The sequence below is a fragment of the Parastagonospora nodorum genome, assembly GCF_000146915.1.
Source record: "Parastagonospora nodorum SN15 chromosome Unknown scaffold_9, whole genome shotgun sequence".
In the NCBI taxonomy this organism is placed as follows: Eukaryota; Fungi; Ascomycota; class Dothideomycetes; order Pleosporales; family Phaeosphaeriaceae; genus Parastagonospora; species Parastagonospora nodorum.
Genome location: NW_001884557.1, coordinates 991,704 through 1,015,495, shown reverse-complemented (window position 1 = coordinate 1,015,495; position 23,792 = coordinate 991,704). Strand labels below are relative to the sequence as shown.

The window sequence follows — 23,792 nt, the reverse complement described above, 5'->3', positions numbered from 1 at the left end:
CCCACTACCCATCATCGCCTGTTCTCCGTGTCCTCCCCGCCGCCCCAATCCTTGTCCGTCCCAGCGGGCCATCCGCTTTCAGGACGCCACTTAAATCTTGCTCGTCGCTATATATCCTGTGACGCTCGCACCCTTGGGCAAACTGACTCCTCCGCAATCCTAGCGGTACTTTAACTTGTCGCAAGTCTGCACATGTCTTATTTGTCTTGCCTGGTCCATCCTTCAAATACCTACGGCTCTCAGCACCCATAGTACCAAGACCTTTCCTCACCCTCACCTCTTGAATCGCATCCGCACACTACACGCACCATGGCTCGGTATGGCGGCACGTCTGCCTCGAGCAGAAGCAAGACCCCTTTCCCCACGCAACAGATGGCCATACTGGGTAGGACCACCTCAATTGGAAGCTCTGAACTTTGTACTAACGACCGACCACAGCCCTATGTCGGATCTGTGAACCGATCGCCTTCATGTCCATATTTCCCTACGCCTACTACATGATCCAGGACTTCGGCATCGCAAAGGACGAGAGCGCGCATTCAATGTACGTCGGCATGATCACGTCGTCGTTTGCATTCGCAGAGTGCATCAGCGGGATATTCTGGGGCCGTCTCAGTGATCGCATTGGGCGCAAACGAGTGCTCCTTGGTGGCCTCTTTGGCACAGGACTTAGCATGATCCTTTTTGGCTTCGCGAAAAACCTACCAATGGCAATGGTTGCCCGGGCTCTCGGAGGTTTGCTCAACGGGTGAGGTCATCGCACCGATTAGCGTGCGAACAGCTGCTAACCGAACATGCAGGAACATCGGCGTGCTCCAAACCACCGTTGCTGAGCTGGTCACAGACGAGAAGCACCAACGTATGTCCGCCGCAATCTTAATACAATGCTGATCGGAACCTAACAACCCATAGCGCGCGCTTATTCCATCATGCCTTTTGTCTGGTGCCTTGGGTAAGCTCCCTTTTGCGCGCGACGTTTTCGTACTCGACTGACCGCTATTTCACAGCACTATCGTCGGCGGTTTCCTTGGCGGAGTTCTCGCCCGGCCTGCACTTCAATGGCCCGGCACGTTTGGAGGCACCATTTTCGAGACGTACCCGTACCTGCTTCCAAATATTTTCTGCACCATGGTGGTCTTGTTTGGACTTGCGGTTGGGATCCTATTCCTGGAGGAGACGCATGAGGACCGAAAGTATGACCGAGACTGTGGCCGCGAGGCGGGGCAATGGGTCCTGCGTAAGATCTGGAGACAAGATGCAGATGCGCCATTCAGCGACAAGGATGCTTCCTTAGACGAGATGACATCCATGCTCGCTGACCACGACCTCGACGAGCAGGCATATCAAAGCACGTCTAGCACCCCGACTCTGTGCAGCAGGCGCACCTCAATCTCCGAACCTCCGCCCTTTACCCTAGACAAGACGGTCCAACCAGCGCCTCAGGCTCGACAAGCTTTCACCACTCAGGTGTGTTTAACGTATATGTGTGCTACGGCATACTCGCCTTGTAAGCGCTTTCTCTTCTTGTCGTAAACGACATTTGTTGACAATAATGCAGCCACACAATTTCTCTGGAACAGTTGCTGCCGATCCTCATGTCCAAGGAAGCGCCCGACCATAGTGAGACTCGTCTTCCCTTCCACTTCAAAGGAGGATTTGGTTGGTCGACCCAAATGAATGGAGCATTCTTAGCTACACAAGGCGCGATGCAGATGTTTGCTCAGCTCATCGTGTTCCCTTGGCTCAGCAAGAAGCTCGGCAGCTTACGCACTTTCTGGATCACACTTTCTCTGTACCCTATCCTCTACATTCTCGCTCCATACTTGGCGTTGCTTCCCGAGAAGCTTCGCATCCCTGGATTGATGGCCCTCCTGGTGGGTAAGGTCACCTTTCAATCGCTCTCCTACCCGTCGCTCGCCATCATTTTGGCCAACTCCTCTCCTTCCAAGAGAGTGCTCGGCACCCTGAATGGCGCAGCGGCCTCTTCCGCTAGCATCTCGCGCGGATTCGGTCCCACTGTATCGGGCCTCATCGACGGCATTGGCACGAAGCACAACATGTCCGGTCTCGCTTGGTGGACCATTGCCGGGGTCGCATTGCTGGGATGGGCCCCAGGCTTTGTCTTGTCCGAAGGCAAGAAACAGCAACCACGGGACGAAGAGACTCTACTCGACGACACAGCATCAGTCATGACGCTGACTCCCGACGACCCAATGGAGACACTCTCCAAATAGACGATTACATCACGACGTATGACGGCGCACGTACTTTCTCTCATCTCGCGCACAACGCGCTGGCAGCGAAAAATTCCGGAGTTCTTTCAAGTTTATATATCTCGCATCTAGGTTTCACGCTCTCGACTCATTTCGGAGCTCGCATTTTGGCTGGCGCATCTCTTTCGGCGCAGGGACATGGGCAGCATCATTTGATGGGAGGGGTTTTTTTTGGGCGACATGTTTAGAAGGCAAGCTCACACCAGCGATTGGTAATCCCGAGCAGGCGTTTTTCCAAAACAACAGAATACCCCAGCGATGTTTTTGTATTTTCCGGGATTGTATCCTACTAGAATAGTACGCTCAGGCAATGCTATAATCCCCCTTCTGCTCTGAAACTCTTGCACTGCTTTGTGAAGCGCTATGCATGTGGATTGTAAGATGCACCTGCGATTCAGCCTGCTTGACACCGACTTTTGCATTAGCAGCAGGAGTCATAGTCAGGCTACGTGCAGGGCAAGGTCAATAAAGCCGCACCCGTAGTGGGACGGACCGGTTACGCCGGGTAGACGCCCATCGGTGTGCTAGATGCGGTGTGTCGTGAAGGAGAAAGTGGCTGCCGAGTCATGGGTGATATACCCTAGGTGGGAGCGACATGCGACCGTTGCATAGCATGGCAGAGCATGTGACATTTCTAGCTTGTATACAGACGTCACGGCTTGCGTGTCAAGGTGGTGAGGCCAGGCCAGGCCCTGCGTGGAGGCTACAATGGATCAAGCCTAGGTCAAGACAGGGCAGATGTGTACAATTGCACCGGCTGGGCATGTGAGATGCAAGCTAATAATAAGTCTAGATGGAATTTTATGATTGCACGGAGTGGAGTGCAGCGCACATGCCCAAACCGGAGTAGACTCGTACGGGGTTATATCTGGGGAGGTTGATCAAGTCCCCCGCTTGGCAGCGGAGTGCTGGAGTAGTCCCACGTGCTCTCACGTGGGCGCCCGCCGCCCGGCAGACTATCTCTCTTATCAGTGACAGCCTTAGCCGGGATCTAGCCATGCACGAAGCAGCGCGTCGCCTGTATGCTTTTTCGGACATGGCAGCGCACGCCACAGAAGGACGTCGACGTGAGCAAAAGAAGCCTCGGACACTGCACCAGCCTGCTCGTTGACGCTTGCTTGCCATCCCAAGTGCGGTGCGGGGAACACTCGAAGTCGGCGGGCGATCCAGAGAAGTGAGCTCCTACGACCCACGACCATCAAGCGACCCAACCTACTTCGAACACTAGTCTGGTCCCTCGGATTTTCTGCCATGCGCCCTGATGAGCGGCCTCAAGCGCTCCTTGGAGGATTCCTCCCATGATGCGGACCTCCCTTCGCCCTCGGACTCGTCCATTGCCTCGGGCAAGCCAGCCTCGCCGACAGTGCCCACGGCATCCGCTGCATCGTCGTTCCGCAATGTGAGCGCATGCAATCGCTGCCGCCTGCGCAAGAACCGATGCGACCAGCGCCTGCCCTCATGCGCGTCATGTGACAAGGCGAGCGTGAAGTGCGTGGGCTACGATCCCATCACGAAGCGCGAGATTCCCCGCAGGTACGGACAAGGAAGACACGAACGGTGATGGATGCACGGCGCGCGACTGACACGCACGCAGCTATGTCTACTACCTCGAAACCCGCGTCGCCTATCTCGAGACGCTGTTGCAGGAGCACGCGGTCGACTTCCAGCCCGCCGAAGACTTCAACCCCGCCTTCTCGTCCAACGGCACCACCACGGGCAGTGTTGTCACTGCGTCGCCGCAGCAGCGCAATGGCGCCGCAAAGCCCACGAGCGCGCCGACGCAGGAAGAGAACGACCGCTATGACCGCGAGAAGCTGAACAAGCTGGTCTCCAATATCGGCATGGTCTCGGTGCAAGGCGCCAGCGACCCGCGCTACCTCGGATCCACGTCCGGCATATCGTTTGCCAGAGTCGTGTTTGCGGCCGTCAAGAGCTCGGTATCAGGATCGTCGTCGGAGCGCGGCAGCAATCGAGGAGGCAAGACGACCAACGTCGTGGACAGTGGCACCTCGATGCGCGACTCGTTCTTCGGGCTGCAGACCAAACCCACCATCCGACAGGCACCCTTCCCCGACCGAGAGCTTGGGTCGCGCCTCGTTGAGCTGTACTTTGAGCACGCGAACCCACAGATACCCATCCTGCATCGGGGCGAGTTCATGGAGATGTTTGAGCGTGTCTACGCTTCTGGCGAGCGGCACCGCACATCACGAGAGTCATACATGTTGAACATTGTGTTTGCCATTGGTGCCGGTATCATCCTGGGCAGCTCCGATGCAGAGGATTCCCCGACCTCGGACGCTGGGCGCTCACCAACAAAGTCACGATCATCTCCCCCGAGCCACAAGAAGCGGCGACTCGCAGGCCAGCAGCACCAACCCGAGGAGTATCACGCGTCCGCCATTGTCCACCTCGAAAACTTTCTCGGGTCTTCACCGGCAGCAGACCGTCCCGACGGCTTCGGCGGCGGCCTCGAAGAGCTCCAAGCCGTGTTACTCCTTGCGGGTTTCGCCCTGTTGAGGCCCGTTGCACCTGGCTTGTGGTACATCGTGGGTGTCGCTGTCCGCCTAGGCGTCGATTTGGGGTTGCATTACGAGGATGGAGTGGGTATAGACGGGTCGGGTACGGAAGACCATGCTGCTGGTAGGCCGGAAGCAAAAGCCGAAAGCAACGGGGCGACGACAGGTGCTGGCAACGCGAGTTCCTCCAAGATCGACGCAAAAGAAAGGGGCCGTCGACAGTGGGTCAGAGATTTGCGACGACGGCTGTGGTGGTGCGTGTACTCGCTCGACAGACTCGTTAGCACCTGCGTTGGCAGGCCCTTCGTAAGTGTATTTTTGCGCCTCTGTGACACCAAATCCTGCTGGATGCACAGATTCCCTGTTTATCACGTCGGCATTATCGCGGCAAGTCAATCACTCAATGCAGTAGTACTGCACGCGAGACTTTATGCTTTTGCCGCGCATATGCAGTTGCAGAGTTGTGCACAGTGGCCTGATTTCCAGAGCTGCGGTCAAAGACTAACAGCTCGCAGGGCATTACGGATCAAATAGTTACTACAGAGTTTCCGTCGCTGCTAGACGATCGATTCATAACCAAGGAAGGATTTATCGAGCCACCAGCGCACCACGATAAGCCAACTTACAAGATTGTCGCGCATCACTATTTTAGGTTAAGGCTACTGCAGTCTGAAATTTTACAGGTACTACAACATCGACAAGCCCAACAAGCAAGGGCCAGCGGCGCGAATCAAGGCAATGAGTTCATGCACACCAAACTGCCGTCGCCATTCTTAGCCAAATTCGACTCGTTCCGCGCCTGGCGCGTTGACATTGATAGGCGACTGCTGGAATGGAAGGATTCTGCGCCTACGCAGCGTGATGCAGGCGTGCAGTTTTCGCCTCTGTTCTTGGAGCTCAATTATTGGCAGGCGCTTATCATGCTATATCGGCAAAGCCTGGTCGTACCATCTGGACTGCAAAGTGAGCTAGGCAATACGGGCTCGGACGTCGGAAGCCCATCTATGGTGAATGTGGAGGAAAGAGAAGACGAGGACTTGGTGTTCCTCAAGGTCGCCGAGGCTGGTCAGAAGGTCCTGAAGCTGTACAGACAGCTCCATCGCGTACACCTAGTGAATTACACGTTCCTAGCTACGCACCACCTCTTCATGGCTGGTAAGTATTTCGTATCATCGATCCTCGATACCGCTAATGAGTATCAGGCATTTCTTTCCTCTACGCAGTGTGGCACAGTGTTCATGTACGAAGTTTACTAGTAAGTGTAACCTTGGTCGTTCTTGTACTACACTGGACGTCTTGCTCTCTATAGCTCTGAAACTAACTAGCTGCAGTCCCTAGACGATGTCGACTTCACTGTGCTAGCCGCAACTTCCGTCTTGGGGGATCTGATCGACAAGTGTCCCCCAGCGGAGGCATGTCGCGACGCTTTTGACCGCATGAGCAAAGCTACCATTCAAATGTGCATGAGTACAACAGGATTTGGACCACAGGCCCTACGGGCACTCTCGCAAGCGCAGCAACCACATGCTCACCCCTCATCACACTCTCCATCTACGCCGTACACGTCACAATCAGACGTCGACCCGCGAGCCGACACCGAAATGCAAGGATACCCCTCCAGCCACTCCAACAACTACTTCGCACAGCAGCAAGCCCGCCGCCCAGTGCCGCGCTTCGACATGAATCTCAAAGACCTCTTTTCCGACGACGAAACAGACAAGCGCTCCTTCAGCCGTGTGTCCAATCAAGTCAACGCCATGCGCCCTCCTCCACCACCCATCAAGCACGAACCCCAACAGCACACCATCCAGCCTTTCACCGCTGATCTCAAAATCTCCCCGCAACTCAGAACGCACCAGCAACAACCCTTCTTCTCCTCGCCAAACTTCTCGTCAAATAATAACCCCACCCTCTCCCCTCCAATGAACCAACCTCAAGCTCAAAATCAATCCTCCCCATACCAAATATCAAATCAACTCCCCTACAACGCCTTCGCGCAGAACATCAACGCGACGTACCCAGATATCGGCGGCTTCTCAGACCTTGACTTCCTCGACAGTTTCCCCGTGCAGGGCGGCACCGGCCAGGGCGATGCGAATGCCAGTCTGCAGGATAGTGGGCATTGGGTTTGGCATGGGATTTGGCGACGGCACGTCATGACATGGAGCGACGGGAATGGGCTGGATCTTTTCGATGGGTTTTTCTTTGGGCCAGGCGGGACGGGCCAGTGAGTGAGTGGGTGGGTGTCACGTGCGAGAGTCAGGGTACCTAGGTAAGGGAGGATAGAGAGGTTGGAATAGAGTTGGCGTTTCTTTGACTCGATGCGTTTGTGTAAGTGGATCGATCGCGTGGAGAAGGGGTGGGAGCGTGGGGTGTAGCGGGCACCGGCGGTCTCCGATACCCATGTATTCATTGTATGATAGACGGCCTGATATGGATACCAAGAAACACAAACAATGTATCAAAGACTCTCCCTGTCCTCATTACACCATGGGCTATAAAAAGAATACTGAACCAATGATGTATCCCCGCTTCCTTCCCCTTCACCATCCAATCCTCCTCCATCTAAACAACCCCAAACCCCTTGGAATTCTGAATCGCCAACAGCAGCTTACTCCCCATCTTCTCCTCCGTCTCATACTCCGGGAGATACAGCCTCCCAAAGCACGTCGAGCTCGTCGGCAGCATATCTCCATCGCCCACTCTTTTGATATGAAACGTAATTCCCTCGTACCCCGTCACCGGCACGCGATCCGACGCCGTGACGAACTCGAGCAACTTGCGACAATCGTCTTGGCTGTATTGCTCCACGATGCGCCAGAAGGTGATGATGGTGGGGTGAGTTGCCGAGTACCCGTCTTCATAGCGCGCACAACGGCGCAGCGCGGGTATGGAGATGTGCTGCTCGCCCTCGACGAGATGGCGCAGCGTGTATGGGGTGAAGAGTGCGATAGCCTTTGTGTTCAGACACGCGTAGAAGCCCTGCTTGAAAGCGTGGAGTTGCGGTTGCACCGAGAGGTAAGTCAGATGATTGAGGTAATCCCAAATGAACTGCGCTCTGTTTTTGTTGGTGACCATTTTCGGCTCTTTTGGTGTGGATGTGAGTGGTGGAGAGCCGGGCTGCGTGTATGGTTCGTCCATGTCGTGGTCGACGCGGTGCCCGAAGACGTCGTAGCTAAAGACGTATTCGCGCATGAAGATGTCGGCGACATCGCCTTCAAAGGAGAGGAGTTGCCCGAAGCTTTTTGCGAGCTCGGGCCAGCCGTCTGCGACGAGGTCGAGGCAGTCGCGGATGTTGTGGAGGTTGGTGGCACGTAGGGGCGCTACCCCGTGGAGTAGAAACTGGTAAAAGGCATGGGGGAAGGTGACGGGAAGGGTGATGCCGTTGTATACCGCGAGACTGAAGATCATGCCGAGCATTTCAAACTTCCAGACAGGTTCTAGAGTGCCGGGCTGGAACCATGTCATGCGCGTCTGGGGATCGAGAGTGAACATGCCTAGTATTGTTAACCGCGTGAAGCTTCGTAGATGAGTCAGTATACTTACCATGGTCTGGCTTGAATGCCTCGCTGAGCACAACTCTGAAGAATTCGTATGTGACGCCACCGTGATCTTGTCCGAGCTCGCCCTCTTCAGCCCCCATCTGTACCTTCAAAGGTTTCAACAGCATCCGCTTCTCGAGGCCCCAGAGCTGATCTAGCGTGTCCTTGAGCGGTTTCTCGCGGCTGACATTTAGGAACAGATAGTCGCTTAACGTGACTTTCATCTTATTCTTAATCAACCAATTGTGCGGATCTCGCAGAAACATCTGGAGCAGCCCTCGCATCTGCCTAGTACGTATGGTCTGATTATACTGTTCCATCATACTAGTAAAGTTGATTGTGCGGAAGTACCTCACGAGATACTCCTCGGGAAACAGAGCTGGATACTGAAGAATGTGAAGGGTGTTTGGCTGTTCTTCCCAGTCAAGGAACTTGACCGGTTCTTCCACTGCATCAAACCGCTCATTGAAGAAGGGTATCTCAAACATTTCTGGGCGTAGTCTGAGGCTGGGGCGTGAATGGTCTGTACTTGTCAGTTGCGTTACTTTGAAGTTGATGGTCCACGTACAGAGCTTGTCAAGGAGAAGAACTGCGGATCCAACACTTGTCCACTTGTTGATCGCAAGCTTGCTATCCCATCTTTTTGTTATCAGTGTCTTCAGCCATTCGAGAAGGACAGAAGATACAGTCCAGCCAGGATCGTCAGATTGGCCTCCGTTAGGCGTCATGCGACGCTTGGTAGCAAGAGCAACACGTTCGACTATTTCCAGATGCTGCACAACAATTTCCATGAGTGAAGCGGTACTATCATCATCTTCGCGATTCTCTGTCTGCTTCTTGGTGGTTGATAAGATCCGCTCAAAGCACGTACGGGCGCCGATGGCGCGTAACAAATGCTCAGCGAGACGAATCGCGGGCTCGTATTCAAGATCGTCTATGATGGTGAGATATGGGTGTATATAGTCATCGTTATTGGGAGCAGCGTCTGGTAGAATGATGCCCCAGGCTCTCAGCTTCCGCAACTGAGCCCAAGTATGGGGCCATCCCACAGACACCGAAGAGGTCAGAGCATGGATGCAAATCATGACAATGTGTGCAGCCTCGGCGTTGTCGAGATAACGCTGTTTCCTTGATGCAGAAGGTGCATCTTGGCTGTCTCGATCGGTGGGATTATTTGCGGATGCCCCTTTGCGCGAGGGTACCAAACGTGGACTCTTTTGTACGGTGAGCTCAGGTGGAGGCGTAAAGAGAGCTTTTAAGGCGATCCAGAGACTATCGAACACGAGGGCGCCGTTATGGCGATTCCAATCCCGGAATGAGTGAGTCAAACGAGCTGAGTCAAGGTGCGAAAGCGGCGACTTCTCGAAGGCTTTGCTGGGGTCACGAAATGACTTCAGCAGAGTTTCAGGGTCGCTGAGCGTGTAGAACAACGATCTATTGGCAAACGGTGTAGAGTGCTGAAAATGACGGTTTGCGTCATAATCCACGGAGAAGTTGAAGTTGTCTGGCAACTGATCCTTACGATGGCCGTATACATCGTCCTTGAGTGCTTCCAGCGAGCTGCAGCTCAAGGTCGACAAGACTGGAATGGCGATGGGAGCACGGATAACAGGTGGTGACCCCCTTCCAGCACCTTTGGGCACGAAACTTGGTGAGGTGGTCCGCCCCATTCCTGGAACGTCTCTCTCGGGTGAATGTGACTTTTTTCTTGTCTTTGCAATTGATAATCTTGGCGGGTCGATAGTTCCGTCAATGGAAGTCTGAGTTACTTTGCTCGATTTGCCCGGCTTCGGGGAGCCGCGAACGTGATATGGAATGCGATGGACCTGCTGGCCATCGCTGAGAATCGGGGAAGAAGCAGATGGTGCACGGACATGGCCGTTGGATTGTGGATGTTGACGATCAGGGGATGCAGGCATATTCACAGGCGGTGTGACCGGGAAGCCGTTCGCAAACGGAGCAGACGTGACGTGGGAACTGCTCTCTGCAAACGTGGGCCACTTGGCGTCGGGGAGACTGGAAAGTGCGGCATCATTTTGTGGTGGTGAGCTTGATGATTGCAGTGACTGGAATAATGACGTAGAGCTAGGCAACTGCTTCGAGTAGGCATATATCATGGAGACACTGTCGTAGAGATTCTGAGACAACGACTTTCTGTCCTTGCGCGTCTGCTGCCGACTCTTGACGGCGTCCACAACGTGCTGTTGAGCACGTGGCGAGTCCTGAAGCGTGACAGTCCCCACCTGATGTAACGCATCCACCCTACTTGCAGATGTATGCTGTGCATCTGCCACGCCCAGCGCAGACGGATATAGACTAAACTGTCTAGTTCCATCTCGAGCTTGGTGGAGGCGCGCACCTACGGCGCCATCAATCTGCAGAGAATCAGGCTCTACTCTGAGCTCGTGCGGACAGAGTCCTCGGCGTGGGTCATCGTGTCTGGCTAGGTAGTGGGCAAGGGCGCGCGCAGTCAGCTGGGTTGGGGGGCGAACGGGCCGAGGGGCATTGCGCTTTTGGCACGAGAGGCACGTGGGCGTGGTACAGTAGGCGCTCTTACAGCCATGGAGTATCTGCGACAAGTAGCTGAGGGTGTCAGCTTCACGTCTGGAGGAAGATTGGACGGAAGACGTACTGGCGCACAAGGCGCTGGAAGCCTAGCTGTCTTTCGACCTGCGAGCATTCCAGCACGCGGCTTGTGTCTGCCGCATCAACGATATCACGCTCCAGGCCCGACACGGTTCTTGGCGACGGTTGTGCAGTCAAGGTCGAGGCTGAGCTTGTGGTCGAGACACTACGTGAGGCTGCTCGCGCGTGGTGAAGCTCTGGCGCGCTCATATCATCGGAGACGCGGAGAGGACGTACAGCCTTTGTACAGAGGCGAACAGGTCATGTTAGCTACAGCGATCGTAATGCCTGAGCGTGCTCGAGCCGTAGATCAGGGTCCAGTGAATTGGTTGGTGCTATATAAAGTGGCCTGACGGGTGCTCGGTATGGTGTCCTAGGGCTGAGCCCTGTAGCGGCCGAGCTGCTTGGCAAGCCCAACGTCATATCTGCGACTGCGAAACAAAAGTCATTATTCGCCGCTGCAAGCACAAGTGCGCTATACTTGCACTGAGCCGACTCCAGCAAGCACCTCCCGGTGATCCCGCTGCTTCCTAATCGCCGTGGTGAGCTTTGGCAAAATTCGCCCCTCCGCCAGTCACATTTCCAACCCACAAATCGGCCGCACACCCCACCTATTTAGTATCATTTCTCACTCTGCTTGCCGCACGCACGCACTCAACTCCCCCTCCAACCACACCCAAAAGCACTTTGCTGCTCTCAAAATGGCGTCGCAAGTCCCGACCCAGGCGAATATCCAGTCGACGCACCCGTTTACGTGCAACACATGTCAGGTCGCCTTCCGCTCGAGTGAGCTGCAGCGGGCGCACATGCAAACCGACTGGCACCGCTACAATCTGAAGCGCCGAGTGGCTTCCCTACCGCCGCTGTCCTCCGAAATCTTCACGGAGAAGGTCCTCGCGAACAAGGCGACTGCTGCCGCCACTGCCGCCAAGGCCTCGTTCGAAAAGTCGTGCACCATCTGCCAGAAGACATACTTTAGCGAGAATGCCTACAACAACCATCTCAACAGCTCCAAGCACCGCACAAATGCCATGAAGGCCGGCAGGGGCCCGCAAATAGACGATGCAGCCTCCGTCAGCGGCTCCATGGTCAGCTCAGCATTTTCGCTGGGCGAGTCTATGGCTGAGACCGAGTCCACTGTCAATGGCGATGTCGAGAAGGACGTCTCCGAGGTTGCCGACGGCATCAAGAACGCCAACCTGGACGCAGAGGCGCCAGTCTCCGGTGAAGCCGACGACGACAAGAGCTCCGTAGCCACATCTGCCAAGGTCCCCAGCGATCCTTTGTTGGACTGCCTGTTCTGCAACTACAAGTCGCCCAGCTTCTCGCTCAACGTCAACCACATGGGCCGGTTCCATGGCATGTTCGTTCCCGAGCGTGAGTTCTTGGTCGAGCCAGAGAACCTCGTCAAATATCTCCACGACAAGATTCACGTCAACCACGAGTGCTTGAAGTGTCACAAGATTGTTCACACGCCAGCGGGTATCCAGACACATATGCGCGATCGGGGCCACTGTATGATTGCTTTCGAATCTGATGCTGAGCTCGTCGAGGTTGGACAATTCTACGACTTCCGGAGCTCGTACCCGGATGCTGCCGAATTTGAGGACATGGAGGACGCTGAGAACTCAGACGATTCCGCATCAACGCAAGGAGGCGTCAAGCTTGGAGCTAAGCGCGAGACAGTCACCACCACCGAGGACAGCGCTGCCATGTCCAGCAATGAGGATGATCAGGGCTGGGAAACCGACAGCACAGTATCAAGTGTACCGACAGACGAGATCACAGCTGTTCCCATCGACCGTACTCATCGCTTAAAGTCTCTCAACAAGTCGAAGCACCACAACCATGCTGACCCAAGACCACATCGCGCGGCAGATGGCTTCCACTCGCATGCTCATGGCACTCCTCATGCCGTGTACCACGACGACTACGAGCTTCACCTGCCGTCTGGACGTACTGCTGGTCACCGTTCGCTGAACAAGTACTACCGCCAGAACCTGCGCAACTACCCAGGCGTAGCAGAGCGCATGGAGAACGCACAACGCCGCCTGACTGCCGGCTCAGCATCCGGCGAGGACAGCGACGTTGACATGGATGACGAGGAGGGTGAGGAGGGCCAGCAACGTCAAGGCCGTGGCCGCCAGCAGCTCATCACCCGCGCCAACGGCGGCATGGGCATGATTGGCGTCAGCGACGCGAAGAAGACGGAGGTAGCAATTGCTGAGAAGCGCGAGCAGAAGCGTGCCGAGCGAGCAAAGAACCGGTACCAAGCCGGCAACGAAAAGCGCGGCAATTTCCAGAAGCATTTCCGCGACCATCTTCTGCAGTAGTTGCCTTTTCAACATGGGCATGGGCGTGGGTTTCGGCTCTTATACCTCTTCTACGACTTATGAGCATGGCTGGCGTTGGGTTTGGGCATACATGGCAGGCTGGATATGGGGACTATAGAGGCCTGTCTCACGAACAATGGAATTACACCTGACATTTGATTTGCAGTAGACTGGGTGTGTGATGTCGCTGTGAGATACGTCATGATCTACAAAATGTTGCTACATGTAAGCCCTAGCACGCCAGTGACATACTGCAGCCTAATCACCCATCTTACCATCAACGTCAATACCAACATCGATTTCGAATCGAGTCCTCGCGCGAAATGAATCAAATCAATCAAATGAATCAACTCTGGCAAAGCTTGAAGCCTCAAACTCCAAACAAAACCCCTCCAAACACATGCACATGCCTCCCCATCTCACCACCTAATACCCAAGTCATGCTTCCCCAGCCCTCCTCCCGCCTCCTCACCCTCCCCCTCGAACTCCGTCTGCAAATATACACACACCTCGACCTCACCGCGCACACCATCGCCGTCCTCAGCGCACCGGTCTGCCAATTGCACCCGGACCTTGACCACCTCTGGCACCGCATCGAAGCGCCCGCAGACAGAGAACCCACCACCCTCCCTCACTACACTAGTCTCCCAGGCCTATTCGGCATAAGCAGCACATGCCGGCAACTCCAAGCCGAAACAACGGACTTTGTACTCGCGGGGAATTCATGGGCGTTTACAGACACGCGGTACAACTACGCCACCGCCTTCCCGCTGTGGCTCGGCACACTGTCTGCGAAACAGAGGGAGAGCATTCGGACGATTCACTGGCCCTTGCGCCACGCCCGGGATGTCCAGCAGTTTGGCGATGAAGTGCAGGCGCCGGATCGTGCGTGTCGGGACGAGTTGAGATGCTTGACGGGGCTGGAGCGTGTGGTGTTGAGGTATGTGGGTACAGATGTGGGCGCGGCGAGACTTGGGGTGGGCGAGAGGGAAGAGTTCGAGCGTCAAGGGGAGACGGGGTATGTGGAGGAGAGGCGGTTCAGGCGGGAACTGGCTGTGAGGGGGATGAGGGGCTTGGTGGGACGGGAGGAGGTGCAGGTGGTTTGTGAGAAGACGTGGAGGGCGAGGTTTTAAGGGTCACGGGGTGGAGATGTGGATATTGATGGATGAGATGAACAGTGTTTTGGATACATTTGAAGACTTGGTGTGGATTGAGAGCAAGATTAACTTGCCATACTGCTCGCTCTCGCGGGTTGTTTGAAGCTGCTGGATGTAAGAGCGGGGCACTTTTTGCTCCGTTGCGGAGGTGCCTTTCCTGTTGGAATTGTGTCCGGGGCGGATGATGGTTGCGAGCTGGCGAGCGCTACGGTGAAGCGGATGGCTAGGTCTCTGCTGATGATTGTTGCGTCAGGTCCTATATGACGACTCGGGCGCAACATCACGGTAGATGTATTGAACGCGGATTGGCTGTCTCATCAACCCGCAGCCTCCTTGACCTTGCCAGTCTCCGGCGGCTCATCGATGAATTGCGGCGGCGCGGCGTCGTCGAGCATGAAGTTGGGTACGCCTGACGACTCGCCGATGCCATCGAACTCGACTTCATCGCCAAGCGCCTCCAGCTCGGCATCCAGTTTCCGACTCGTCTACATCCTCAGGCACATCGTAGCTTCGACTTATCGCATCTTGTATATCGTTTCCCATATCCATAAGATCCGCCATCTCGTCCTGCAGCTTCTCGATCTTGTCGATATTGACCTTGCCATATTGCTTGCGCAGCTCCTTAGTCGTCGTCTTCATGGCGTCGATGGTGGTCATTGTGTTTTTGAGGTTGTCCTGCATCATGCCGGCCTGTTCCATATTCCAGGATTGTGACTGAAGCTGGTCGCGTTGTGATTCGTACATCTTGCGCTGTTGGAGCACTTTGAGGGCTTTTTGCTTGATGGCGGTCTTGCCGGGGCCGTCGCGCATCTTTGCGAGCTTCTGCTGGTAGGCCCCGAGCTCTGCGTTGAGTTTGGCGAGCTTGACATCGAGACTTTCTATCCGTGTATCAACCTGTACAGGTTAGCTTGGATGAAGAGGAAGAGCTGCAGTGCGCCTACGTTGGAAATGGCGCTGTTAAGCGTTGGCTTCGGCGCCGTGCTCTTTGCTCCGAAGAGGCGGTTCATGGCGAGGTTTGAACCGGGCCGCAGTTATGCAATGTGATGAGTATATTCGGTGTTCGGGAATGGTTGTTGCGATAGTCGCAGGTGTGGAGGAGAGCGTGTTTGGTGGCCAGCAGGCACCGGCAGTGAATGGTCAAGCTCCCCCACCAATCCGCACGGTCAGCGTCATAGTCACGTGCAAGAGCGGAAGCGGCATCCCGCTTGGGCATGGGATTGGACATGGGAAGGCAGCAACATGCGCGAAGCCGTCGGCGACCGGACTGGATTTCATCAAGGAATTGTGGTTACTGTAAGATGTTGATGTCATTTCTCAGACAGTGTCTGGCTGCTTAAGTACGGCCAGCTCTACGCACGAAGCTCATAAATAGCCAACTACATAATTGAGCTTCACATAATGTTGCTGGACTCTTTGATGCAACATGTCACTAGACCTGGCGTTTATGTGTAGGATCTTGCCAGGAAGCGGGATCGTGTGACAGCAGAGCGTCAAGCCACACGCACGCTACGAGCTCCAGCCCTGTACCGATAACCGCTGGCATAGCTTCGTCCAGACACACATCGACACGCTCCGACGCCTACTGTAATTGTAACGATTTTTACGACAATTTGTGCATGGATTCACTGCCCCCCGTGATCTCGACGTGCCATTGCCCTCCCCGCGGACTGTCTTGCTAGGTGTGTAGATGCTGTCCCACTGCGTACTCGTGCTGCCCAAGCTACTCGCCATGTCTTCGCCGGTCTCACGCCTCATGCTTTGCTAACACTGCGACTTCCCTCCCAGATGTTTGCAGCGACGTCACCCCTTCCATGAAACATTGAGCACATCCGCATTACTCGCATGAGCCCCGCAGAGCCGCCGCCGCTCTCGAGTCCCTCCAACGTCGACCCTTTCGCTGCCCCGCTCGCGTAACCGCAAACACACCCGCCCACCATGTTCTGGCGCTTTGGCGGTTACGCGCAGCTGTCGTCGCTGGACAGCATTCTCGACAAGCCTGACGTCACCGTCGAGGAGCTGCTGGACGAGTCGGACCTGATCCAGGAGCTGAAGCAGCAAAACTCGAAGCTCATCGAGTACCTGCGCGACGAAAATGTCCTGGAGCGCCTGTTGCGCTATGTCATAGCCACCAAGGCTGCCGCGACCCCGGACGAAGACGCCGGCGGGGAAGGCGCAAGCGAGGCTGAGAGGCAGAATCGACCGAGCTTCTTCGGCAAGGTCGCGGGCAGAGCGCGCTCGTCCTCGACAGCCAAATCTGAGGATGGCGAAGAGAGCAAGGAGGAGCGCCAGCGCATGAAGTATGCCTACGTCTCGTGCGAGATCCTCTCGTCTGAGGTCTGGTCCATATCGGAGGCTGTCCTGGAGAACCAAGAGACGCTCCGCCAGTTCTGGGCGTATATCAAGCAGCCAGCGCCTCTCGACCCTGTCCAGGCCGGCTACTTCACCAAGGTCAATGAGTCGCTGCTGGACCGCAAGATGGAAGAGATGCTCGACTTCTTCAGATCGCTCGACAATGTTGTGCCCGACATGCTGCAGCACGTCGACTGCCCCGTCATCATGGACCTGTTGTTGAAGATTATCAGTCTCGAGAAGAACGAGGGCGGACATGGGATAGTTGACGTATGTTCTTCGGGAAGGTATGACAAGCAGAAGCTGACCATTGTGCAGTGGTTACAGCAGCAGAACCTCATCCCGCACCTGATATCTTTCCTCGCTCCAGATCAGTCGACTTCGACACAGACTTCAGCCGGCGATTTCCTCAAAGCCATCATAACTATTTCCGCGAACGCTACCACCCAAGACCAGTCTGTCATAGGGCCTAATGAGTTGACGCGCCAGTTGGTGTCTGAGGCCTGCTTGAAGCAGCTGATTGAGCACATGTTGCGTGGCGGGAACCCGCTGACAGTCGGTGTCGGCATCATTATTGAGGTCATAAGAAAGAACAACTCCGACTACGACCTCGAAAATCAGATTGGGCCAGTGCCAAAAAACTCAGATCCCATCTACCTAGGCACTTTGCTCCGCCAGTTTGCTATCCACATTCCGCAATTCATGGAGCTGGTTCACAGCCCAAGTCAAATCGTTACACAAAGAGATGGCAGTACCGCAACAAGGAAGCGAGAGCTCAAGACAGCTTTTGGCGCAAAGATAGAGCCTCTCGGATTCGACCGCTTCAAGACATGCGAGCTGATGGCCGAGCTATTGCATTGCAGTAACATGGCGCTCCTCAACGAGCGGGGTAGCGAGGCTGAGGTCAGACGACGCGATGCTGAGCGCGAGCGTCTCAAGGCTGAAGGAAAACTTTCCACTACGACAGCAACCAACCTCGGCGACTTTTCGACCAGCGTGGACAGTCATGGCTTCCATCACGCGCGGGCACCATCTATGGACTCGCCCGCAGAGATCAAGCCCCTTCAGGTCCAGAACACATCAGAAGACGACTTCGAGAAGGTCATCGCTCCGGAAGTAGCTCCGCTTTCAGTGAAGAAAGGCGACACCGAGAAGGAGCAGATCGGTGAACCGCTAGAGCGCTCGCCAAAGGTAGAGCCTAAAGACTCAGGTTCGGAAAAGACCACTGAAGGAGAGGGCGAATTCGTCGATGAGCCGTTGACTCCACCAAAGGAGGCAGCCGAATCTGAGACTGCTACAACCCCTAAGCCACCGGACGACGCAGAATCTCCCACTTCAACAGGATTATCTGCCAAGGTCGGCGGGCTTGATCTCGACAACGACACAGTCATGGGCGAGCGACAAGAGCCTTCAGAGCCGGCAGAGCCTAAACCAGCGGAACCCGATACGAAGGCCCCTCCATCTTTGCTCACTCAGCAACTCGCACAGAGCTCAGAACCCAAGAAAGAAGAGGCGGTTGAACAGCTGTCACCGCATCCCGATGACAAGCCGGCGCCACTATTCGCGGGTAAGAGTCGCGAAAGTCAGCCCGAGGCTCCCAGTGTTGACACTAGTCGCTTCACCGCCGCCGCACCAGGAAGTGACGCTGCAGAAATCACACCTATTGACGATGCAGCATCTGGACGATCTGTTGTGTTTGGCAGTATTGAAGATGCACCAGATAACGGCTACGAGATTGACATCGACGGAAGCCCTGTTGTCGGTGATTTATTGAAGATTACATTTGTGAACAACAAGGTGGTCCCGACCATACTTGTACGCGTTCTTACCTCCGTCATGAACCGAGCTAACAGAAGTAGGACTTCTTTTTCCGCTTTCCTTGGAACAACTTTCTTCATAACGTAGTGTACGATGTTGTTCAGCAAGTGTTCAACGGCCAGATGGACCGAGGATACAACCGCTGTTTGGCGATAGACCTTTTTGAGACCGGCAGAATAACCGAAAGAATCATAGAGGGCCAGCAGGCAAGCGACAAAGCCCAGAAAGAGACGTTCATGCGATTGGGCTACATGGGTCATCTGACCCTCATCGCGGAAGAGGTGTTGAAATTTACAGAACGGCATACAGAGGAAACGCTCTCGCGGTCAGTCATCGACAAAGTTCACAGTGAGGACTGGGTTGATTATGTGGAAAACATACTCTCGGAAACTCGAGAGCGAGATAATGCTATCCTCGGAGGCGTTCGACCCGATATGAGCGTAGGACCCAGACAAGCAGTGCTCAACGCCGTCAACGCAGCATCCAACTTCGGCGGAGATGGTGGAATCTCCAACGCCAGTCTATCCAACAACGGCAACATTGGCCTCGACAGCATGGAGCTTGCTGCCCAAGATGATACTGGAGGTGGTGGGTACACCTTCAGCGGAGGCGGTTCCTTGCTTAGCGGCTTTACTAACTCAAGCGATGAAGAAGACGAGGACATGGATGATGTCGACACCGAGAGAGAACAACGACAGGGGCCTGTCGACGATTCCGAACAAGTGGGTGAAATCTCATTTGACGATGCTGATATGGACTACCGATAATACTGTGTCCTTATCAAAACGTCCAGCACAACACGATTTTGTTTTGCCCACTTGGTGCGTTTCATTTCTCTTCTGTACTCGACTCGATATCTGGGCGCCTGGAAGAAGAAGGAGCATGCTGCTTGTACGACATCGAACACGATATGTATCATACATCTACTCTAGGTGTATGAACAACATGTAGTAATACGCATCGATCAGAGGCGTTATTTCCTACCGTATCTTCTATATGACGTGATTCGACTGTCAACCAGCATGCTCCGGGCCCTATTTCATCGCGTCTCTCTTCTTGCTTGTTTTCTCTCTGCTCTCCTTTGTTTTCCTCCGCCGATCATCACTTCAATCAGCTAGCATAGAACCCGCGCTAACGGTTGCACTCTAGCCCAAGGTCCCACAGCCGCTTCAAATCCCACCGTCCCGGGCACGCCGCCAATTTGCGCTCCGCTTGGCTCAACGGAAAGCCCAGCTCGAGTCTACCCGCGAACAAGAGGACGATCCGGAAGACCCAGAGGATCAGGGCAAAACGCAAGAACAAGAAGAACGTGAAGGACATCAACGTTTTGCAAGGATGTTTGAAGGTATTGAGGATAGCAGTGATGACGAGAGTCTCAATAGCTACGAGGGTGCTGGTGATGATGACGAAGGTCGAATTGAAGTTGAAGGTAAAGAGGTCGGAAGGAGAGAGCCTGCGGATGTTGAGAAGAAAGACGACAGCGCGGCACAGGAGGGACAGAGTAACATTGTTGTTTGAGACGAGTTGAGGCGATATGAAGCAACCTTGTAGCGGCGTTGAGGAGTCGCGATCTCAATGTGAAAGGGGTAGTTTATGCATGTTCATGAGATATGTCTGCCCACGGGCCGGCTTTGCAGGAAATGGATCAGAAACAATGATGCTCAGAAGTCTATTGCAAATGATCTATGCGACTACCAACTCACCAACTCGCCAACTGTTTACACCGATCAAACCCTCCTCTTAACTGCCTCTCCGGCTTGACTACCTTGCCCTGCAACACAGTATACCTAATGATATTCTCACAATCCTCGGGCTTAACGCGCGCAAGCCATATACACTGCGCCGCCTCCCCACCATCCTCCTTGTCCGCATCAAGCAGCACTTCGCGCCCATCTGCATCCTCCACTTTCGGCAACGCCTGCCCATTACCATTGACCTCGCCATTCCCCCGCTGTATAACACTCGAGTGTCGATACACCATTACATTCGCAGAGAACTTGTGTCCGCCCACATGGCTGATGAAGTATATCCCCACCCCGCCCGGCCGCTCATCGTGCAAATCGCGATAAAGTCCCATCGGGCGTAATATGCGCTCGAACTCGCGGCGCAACAGCGGCGCAGACTGGCCGCAGCGCGCGTCGCGCGTCTTCTGGCTGCACATCAGGATCAGGTATTTGTGCGCGCAGGGGCGGGCTTTGAGAGGCAGGGATGCGGGTATGGCGGGGGATGAATGTTCATCCGGGGCGGTTTGGGTCGCTGCGGGCTTTGTGTATGGGTACGGCGAGGAGTTTGTCGGGCCGGGGTTGACGAAGTGGGTTATTAGGAGGGGTGTGTTGGAGGGCGTGACGTTGTCTATCCATTGCCAGGCGGGGAGCAGGAGGACGGTCGTGCTGTGGTCTGAGTGGTCGGGGACGGGGATGTCGGTGGCGGAGAGCATGAGTTTCTGGATGGAGGAGTTAGCTTTGGATGTTCATTCTTCTCTTTTGGAGGATGGGCAATTGGAATGTCTGGATGATGAATGGACTTACCCCATTGCTAGGCTTCACATCCCCCCTATCCACCGCCTCCATCACACTCCCCTTCTCATCCGCTACATCGCGCACCCAATCCGTCTTGCCCGTCGCAACCAGCAAATGCGTACTGAACCCCTTCACATGCCCATATAACTCTTCCGTCTCATCAATCTCGAATTTCCGCGGATACTTGACGCTGCAGCTATCGCAGTCGCGCAGACACTCGTCGCCATCGACGGCGGGGTCGGTGGTGGGGAATAAATGCTCCGTCCGCGTCGCCTTGCCAAACTCGCCGTCTTTCCTGGGCAGCGTCGGGACTTCAGACGACGACAACGCCGACGTCAGCTTGTAGGACAGATTGCGGAGCATGGCAGGCACCACGTAGGCGTGTCGCGATTTCAGGTCGTTTTTGGTGAAGGGCATAGTGCTGGGCGCGCGCAATGTTTTTATTAATCAGATGTGGAGATTAGATCGCCAAGCTCCGAGGCTGCGGGATGTGGGTAAGTGTTGACGCGACGTGCTAGGAAATGGCCCGAAGGGTCGGGAGCTTGGAGATGGGTTTCTGAACGGGCGAGTGCGGTTGAGAAGGAAACGGAATGAAGAGGAATTGCGTACGTTGTCACCTTGCTACTTTGTAGGTAGGTCATTTTTGTGACTGCCTTCGGGGATATCTTCGGCACCGTACAACAGCTCGGACATCGACTGGGTCATGTCCGAGCTGCCTCGCGCTTCCAGGCCCCCATCAACACGCTCACCTGGCTATGATCGGCCAACACGTCCGCCAAGCTCGTACATCACCTCTTACGTGTAGTCTCTGATATTGCCATCCAATGAGACTGAAAACTCTCAACGGAGCTCCTCTGCCCCAGCACCTGGACTTCGGAGAAGATGCGCTCATCGGTGTCACAAAGTGCGATGCTTTCGTTATTACTAGCGAGATAGAGCCCACTGACACTGCATCGGTGGCGAAATGGCGACATATTCGAGTTGATAATTCTCGGCTACGCACCGGATGGTCACAGCCCTACCTTCCTGGAAGCGCCCGAAAACTTGGTGACGAAGCCAACTCAATAATACCACATATCGAAGAGACCTCAACGTTTCCAGAGTTTGAGTCGACTCGGAATGACACCACAATGGATTTCGAGGAGTCCTCCATGTCGGACCCTTTTCTCGAACATTCACTGGTCTTTCATGACACGCTACTGTCATCACAAGTCGCACTAGACACAGTTGCCGACGAGACCATATCATCGTCGTCTTTCCTGACTACTTCGTTTGGCACCTCCGTATCAGAGCCCAGCAGTCTAAACCGAACTGATGGCCAGATCTTGATCTTGCAGGTGTCTCCAAAGATGCTGATCACACCACTTGGCTCAATGCCTAGCGCACAACATCTCCGGCACATCTACCCTCAAACGCCGACTCCGAATGTGCTTTGCGTTCTAATGGCCCCACCTGAGAGACGAGAGGTTTACATCCGAAGAGGCGGGTATAACATGGATTTGTACGAAATAACTGTCGCCGACGACACAAGCTCAGGCTTTAAAGTGACTTTCTGGATTCGCCCTCCCCGAGAATCAAACAACGAGCAGTCAAATACTCAAGAGCCACTGCTACAAATACTGGAGAACCTTCACGTAGGCGACACATTACTTTTGCGTAACATTGCGCTCACGTCTTTCCGTGATACTGTACACGGCCAATCTCTGAATCCTTCGATTGCACGAGCCAGAACCACCATCGATGTCTTGATGAAGAGCACTGGCGTCACTATAGGGAAGATAGAAGGACTGCCGGAGCCGGTCGTCCAGGCGTTCCAGCGAGTCAAGAGATGGGCGAGGACGCATGTTGCTGCTGCAGAGGGTGGTTCGAGGAAGAGAAGAGGCACATCGACAGGACATAATACGCCTGGAAAGCGAAGACTAGCAAGTTCACGGAATGGTGAATTGCTGCCTCCAGACACTTTCCCGGGATGAAGATGTCTTCCCTGTCAGACGGAAGCTGACGCCGATTTCGTATAAAGGGTCTTACGACACACCTGCTAAGCCTCGTTGTGTGCGTGTCCAGGTTACCTCGTCCATCGGGTCATAACACCACACACCAAATTTGCCATACATCATGTGAGAGCATCTGGACCTACCTATTCGAGAGTAACGAAAGTTTCAAACGGGTGATCTACTTGCGCTCGTTCCTGTTTCACGATTGTGTAAGAGGTCCGTGCGACAGCCCTGCTATTTCAAGATCCACCAACACCATGACGCACACACACGATGGAAGAAGTGTAACTAACAAAACAGCGTCCGAGTTATCTATCAGTATCAATCTGTAACATTGTGGAGCGTCTAGGTAACGTTTGTACTTGGCCTATTGTGGAGTTGCCAGTCTTGTGTCGCCAGAGCGTTGCTTGAATGCAACGAGCAGAATATCACGTTTCGAGCCATAGGCATGCTATCTTTGGCATCTCACTTCAACTTACAGGCATGAATTTATCTGCGTGAAGCGTAATTTTGCTCAAAAGCCGTGGTTCAGAGTGCCCGGCAATCCAAGTCATCGCATGATTGGCCCACTTCTTACGCAGAAACAGAACATGTTTCGAGTACCTGAGCGGCCACAAGGATGTGCATAGAAACAACACTGGACTTTCCCATGAGCGAAATCGCAAG

General features: G+C 54.6%; 10 protein-coding genes across 10 annotated transcripts; 7 read left to right on the top strand and 3 right to left on the bottom strand.

Annotated features, from left to right (window-relative positions):
* Nucleotides 1-470: 470 nt before the first annotated feature.
* On the top strand, nt 471-2,234 carry SNOG_06527 (hypothetical protein; the record flags this gene model as incomplete). Its single annotated transcript, XM_001796842.1, has 5 exons — nt 471-748; nt 801-859; nt 913-952; nt 1,008-1,467; nt 1,581-2,234. The coding sequence occupies 5 exons, from the start codon at nt 471-473 to the stop codon at nt 2,232-2,234; spliced, it is 1,491 nt and encodes a 496-aa protein (XP_001796894.1).
* Nucleotides 2,235-3,534: 1,300 nt separating this feature from the next.
* SNOG_06526 (hypothetical protein) lies at nt 3,535-7,020 on the top strand (the record flags this gene model as incomplete). The annotated part of the gene is made up of 4 exons (XM_001796841.1): nt 3,535-3,806; nt 3,868-5,043; nt 5,511-5,901; nt 6,121-7,020. 4 exons carry the CDS (start codon nt 3,535-3,537, stop codon nt 7,018-7,020), a joined length of 2,739 nt encoding a protein of 912 aa, XP_001796893.1.
* A 334-nt stretch (nt 7,021-7,354) lies between these two features.
* On the bottom strand, nt 7,355-11,166 carry SNOG_06525 (hypothetical protein; the record flags this gene model as incomplete). Its single annotated transcript, XM_001796840.1, has 4 exons — nt 7,355-8,286; nt 8,336-8,854; nt 8,900-10,935; nt 10,964-11,166. 4 exons carry the CDS (start codon nt 11,164-11,166, stop codon nt 7,355-7,357), a joined length of 3,690 nt encoding a protein of 1,229 aa, XP_001796892.1.
* Nucleotides 11,167-11,657: 491 nt separating this feature from the next.
* SNOG_06524 (hypothetical protein) lies at nt 11,658-13,289 on the top strand (the record flags this gene model as incomplete). The annotated part of the gene is made up of 1 exon (XM_001796839.1): nt 11,658-13,289. One exon carries the CDS (start codon nt 11,658-11,660, stop codon nt 13,287-13,289), a length of 1,632 nt encoding a protein of 543 aa, XP_001796891.1.
* A 213-nt stretch (nt 13,290-13,502) lies between these two features.
* Nucleotides 13,503-14,422, top strand: SNOG_06523 (hypothetical protein; the record flags this gene model as incomplete). Its single annotated transcript, XM_001796838.1, has 2 exons — nt 13,503-13,514; nt 13,547-14,422. The coding sequence occupies 2 exons, from the start codon at nt 13,503-13,505 to the stop codon at nt 14,420-14,422; spliced, it is 888 nt and encodes a 295-aa protein (XP_001796890.1).
* Nucleotides 14,423-14,452: 30 nt separating this feature from the next.
* On the bottom strand, nt 14,453-15,532 carry SNOG_06522 (hypothetical protein). Its single transcript, XM_001796837.1, has 2 exons — nt 15,388-15,532; nt 14,453-15,340 (listed from the first exon to the last, which is right to left on the bottom strand). The coding sequence occupies exons 1-2, from the start codon at nt 15,451-15,453 to the stop codon at nt 14,888-14,890; spliced, it is 519 nt and encodes a 172-aa protein (XP_001796889.1). The 5' UTR covers nt 15,454-15,532; the 3' UTR covers nt 14,453-14,887.
* Nucleotides 15,533-16,381: 849 nt separating this feature from the next.
* SNOG_06521 (hypothetical protein) lies at nt 16,382-20,131 on the top strand (the record flags this gene model as incomplete). The annotated part of the gene is made up of 3 exons (XM_001796836.1): nt 16,382-18,650; nt 18,701-19,335; nt 19,763-20,131. The coding sequence occupies 3 exons, from the start codon at nt 16,382-16,384 to the stop codon at nt 20,129-20,131; spliced, it is 3,273 nt and encodes a 1,090-aa protein (XP_001796888.1).
* A 133-nt stretch (nt 20,132-20,264) lies between these two features.
* SNOG_06519 (hypothetical protein) lies at nt 20,265-21,549 on the bottom strand (the record flags this gene model as incomplete). Its single annotated transcript, XM_001796835.1, has 2 exons — nt 20,265-21,056; nt 21,142-21,549. 2 exons carry the CDS (start codon nt 21,547-21,549, stop codon nt 20,313-20,315), a joined length of 1,152 nt encoding a protein of 383 aa, XP_001796887.1. The 3' UTR covers nt 20,265-20,312.
* Nucleotides 21,550-21,722: 173 nt separating this feature from the next.
* Nucleotides 21,723-21,891, top strand: SNOG_06518 (hypothetical protein; the record flags this gene model as incomplete). The annotated part of the gene is made up of 2 exons (XM_001796834.1): nt 21,723-21,737; nt 21,769-21,891. 2 exons carry the CDS (start codon nt 21,723-21,725, stop codon nt 21,889-21,891), a joined length of 138 nt encoding a protein of 45 aa, XP_001796886.1.
* Nucleotides 21,892-22,262: 371 nt separating this feature from the next.
* Nucleotides 22,263-23,105, top strand: SNOG_06517 (hypothetical protein; the record flags this gene model as incomplete). The annotated part of the gene is made up of 1 exon (XM_001796833.1): nt 22,263-23,105. One exon carries the CDS (start codon nt 22,263-22,265, stop codon nt 23,103-23,105), a length of 843 nt encoding a protein of 280 aa, XP_001796885.1.
* Between the last annotated feature and the right edge of the window lie 687 nt (nt 23,106-23,792).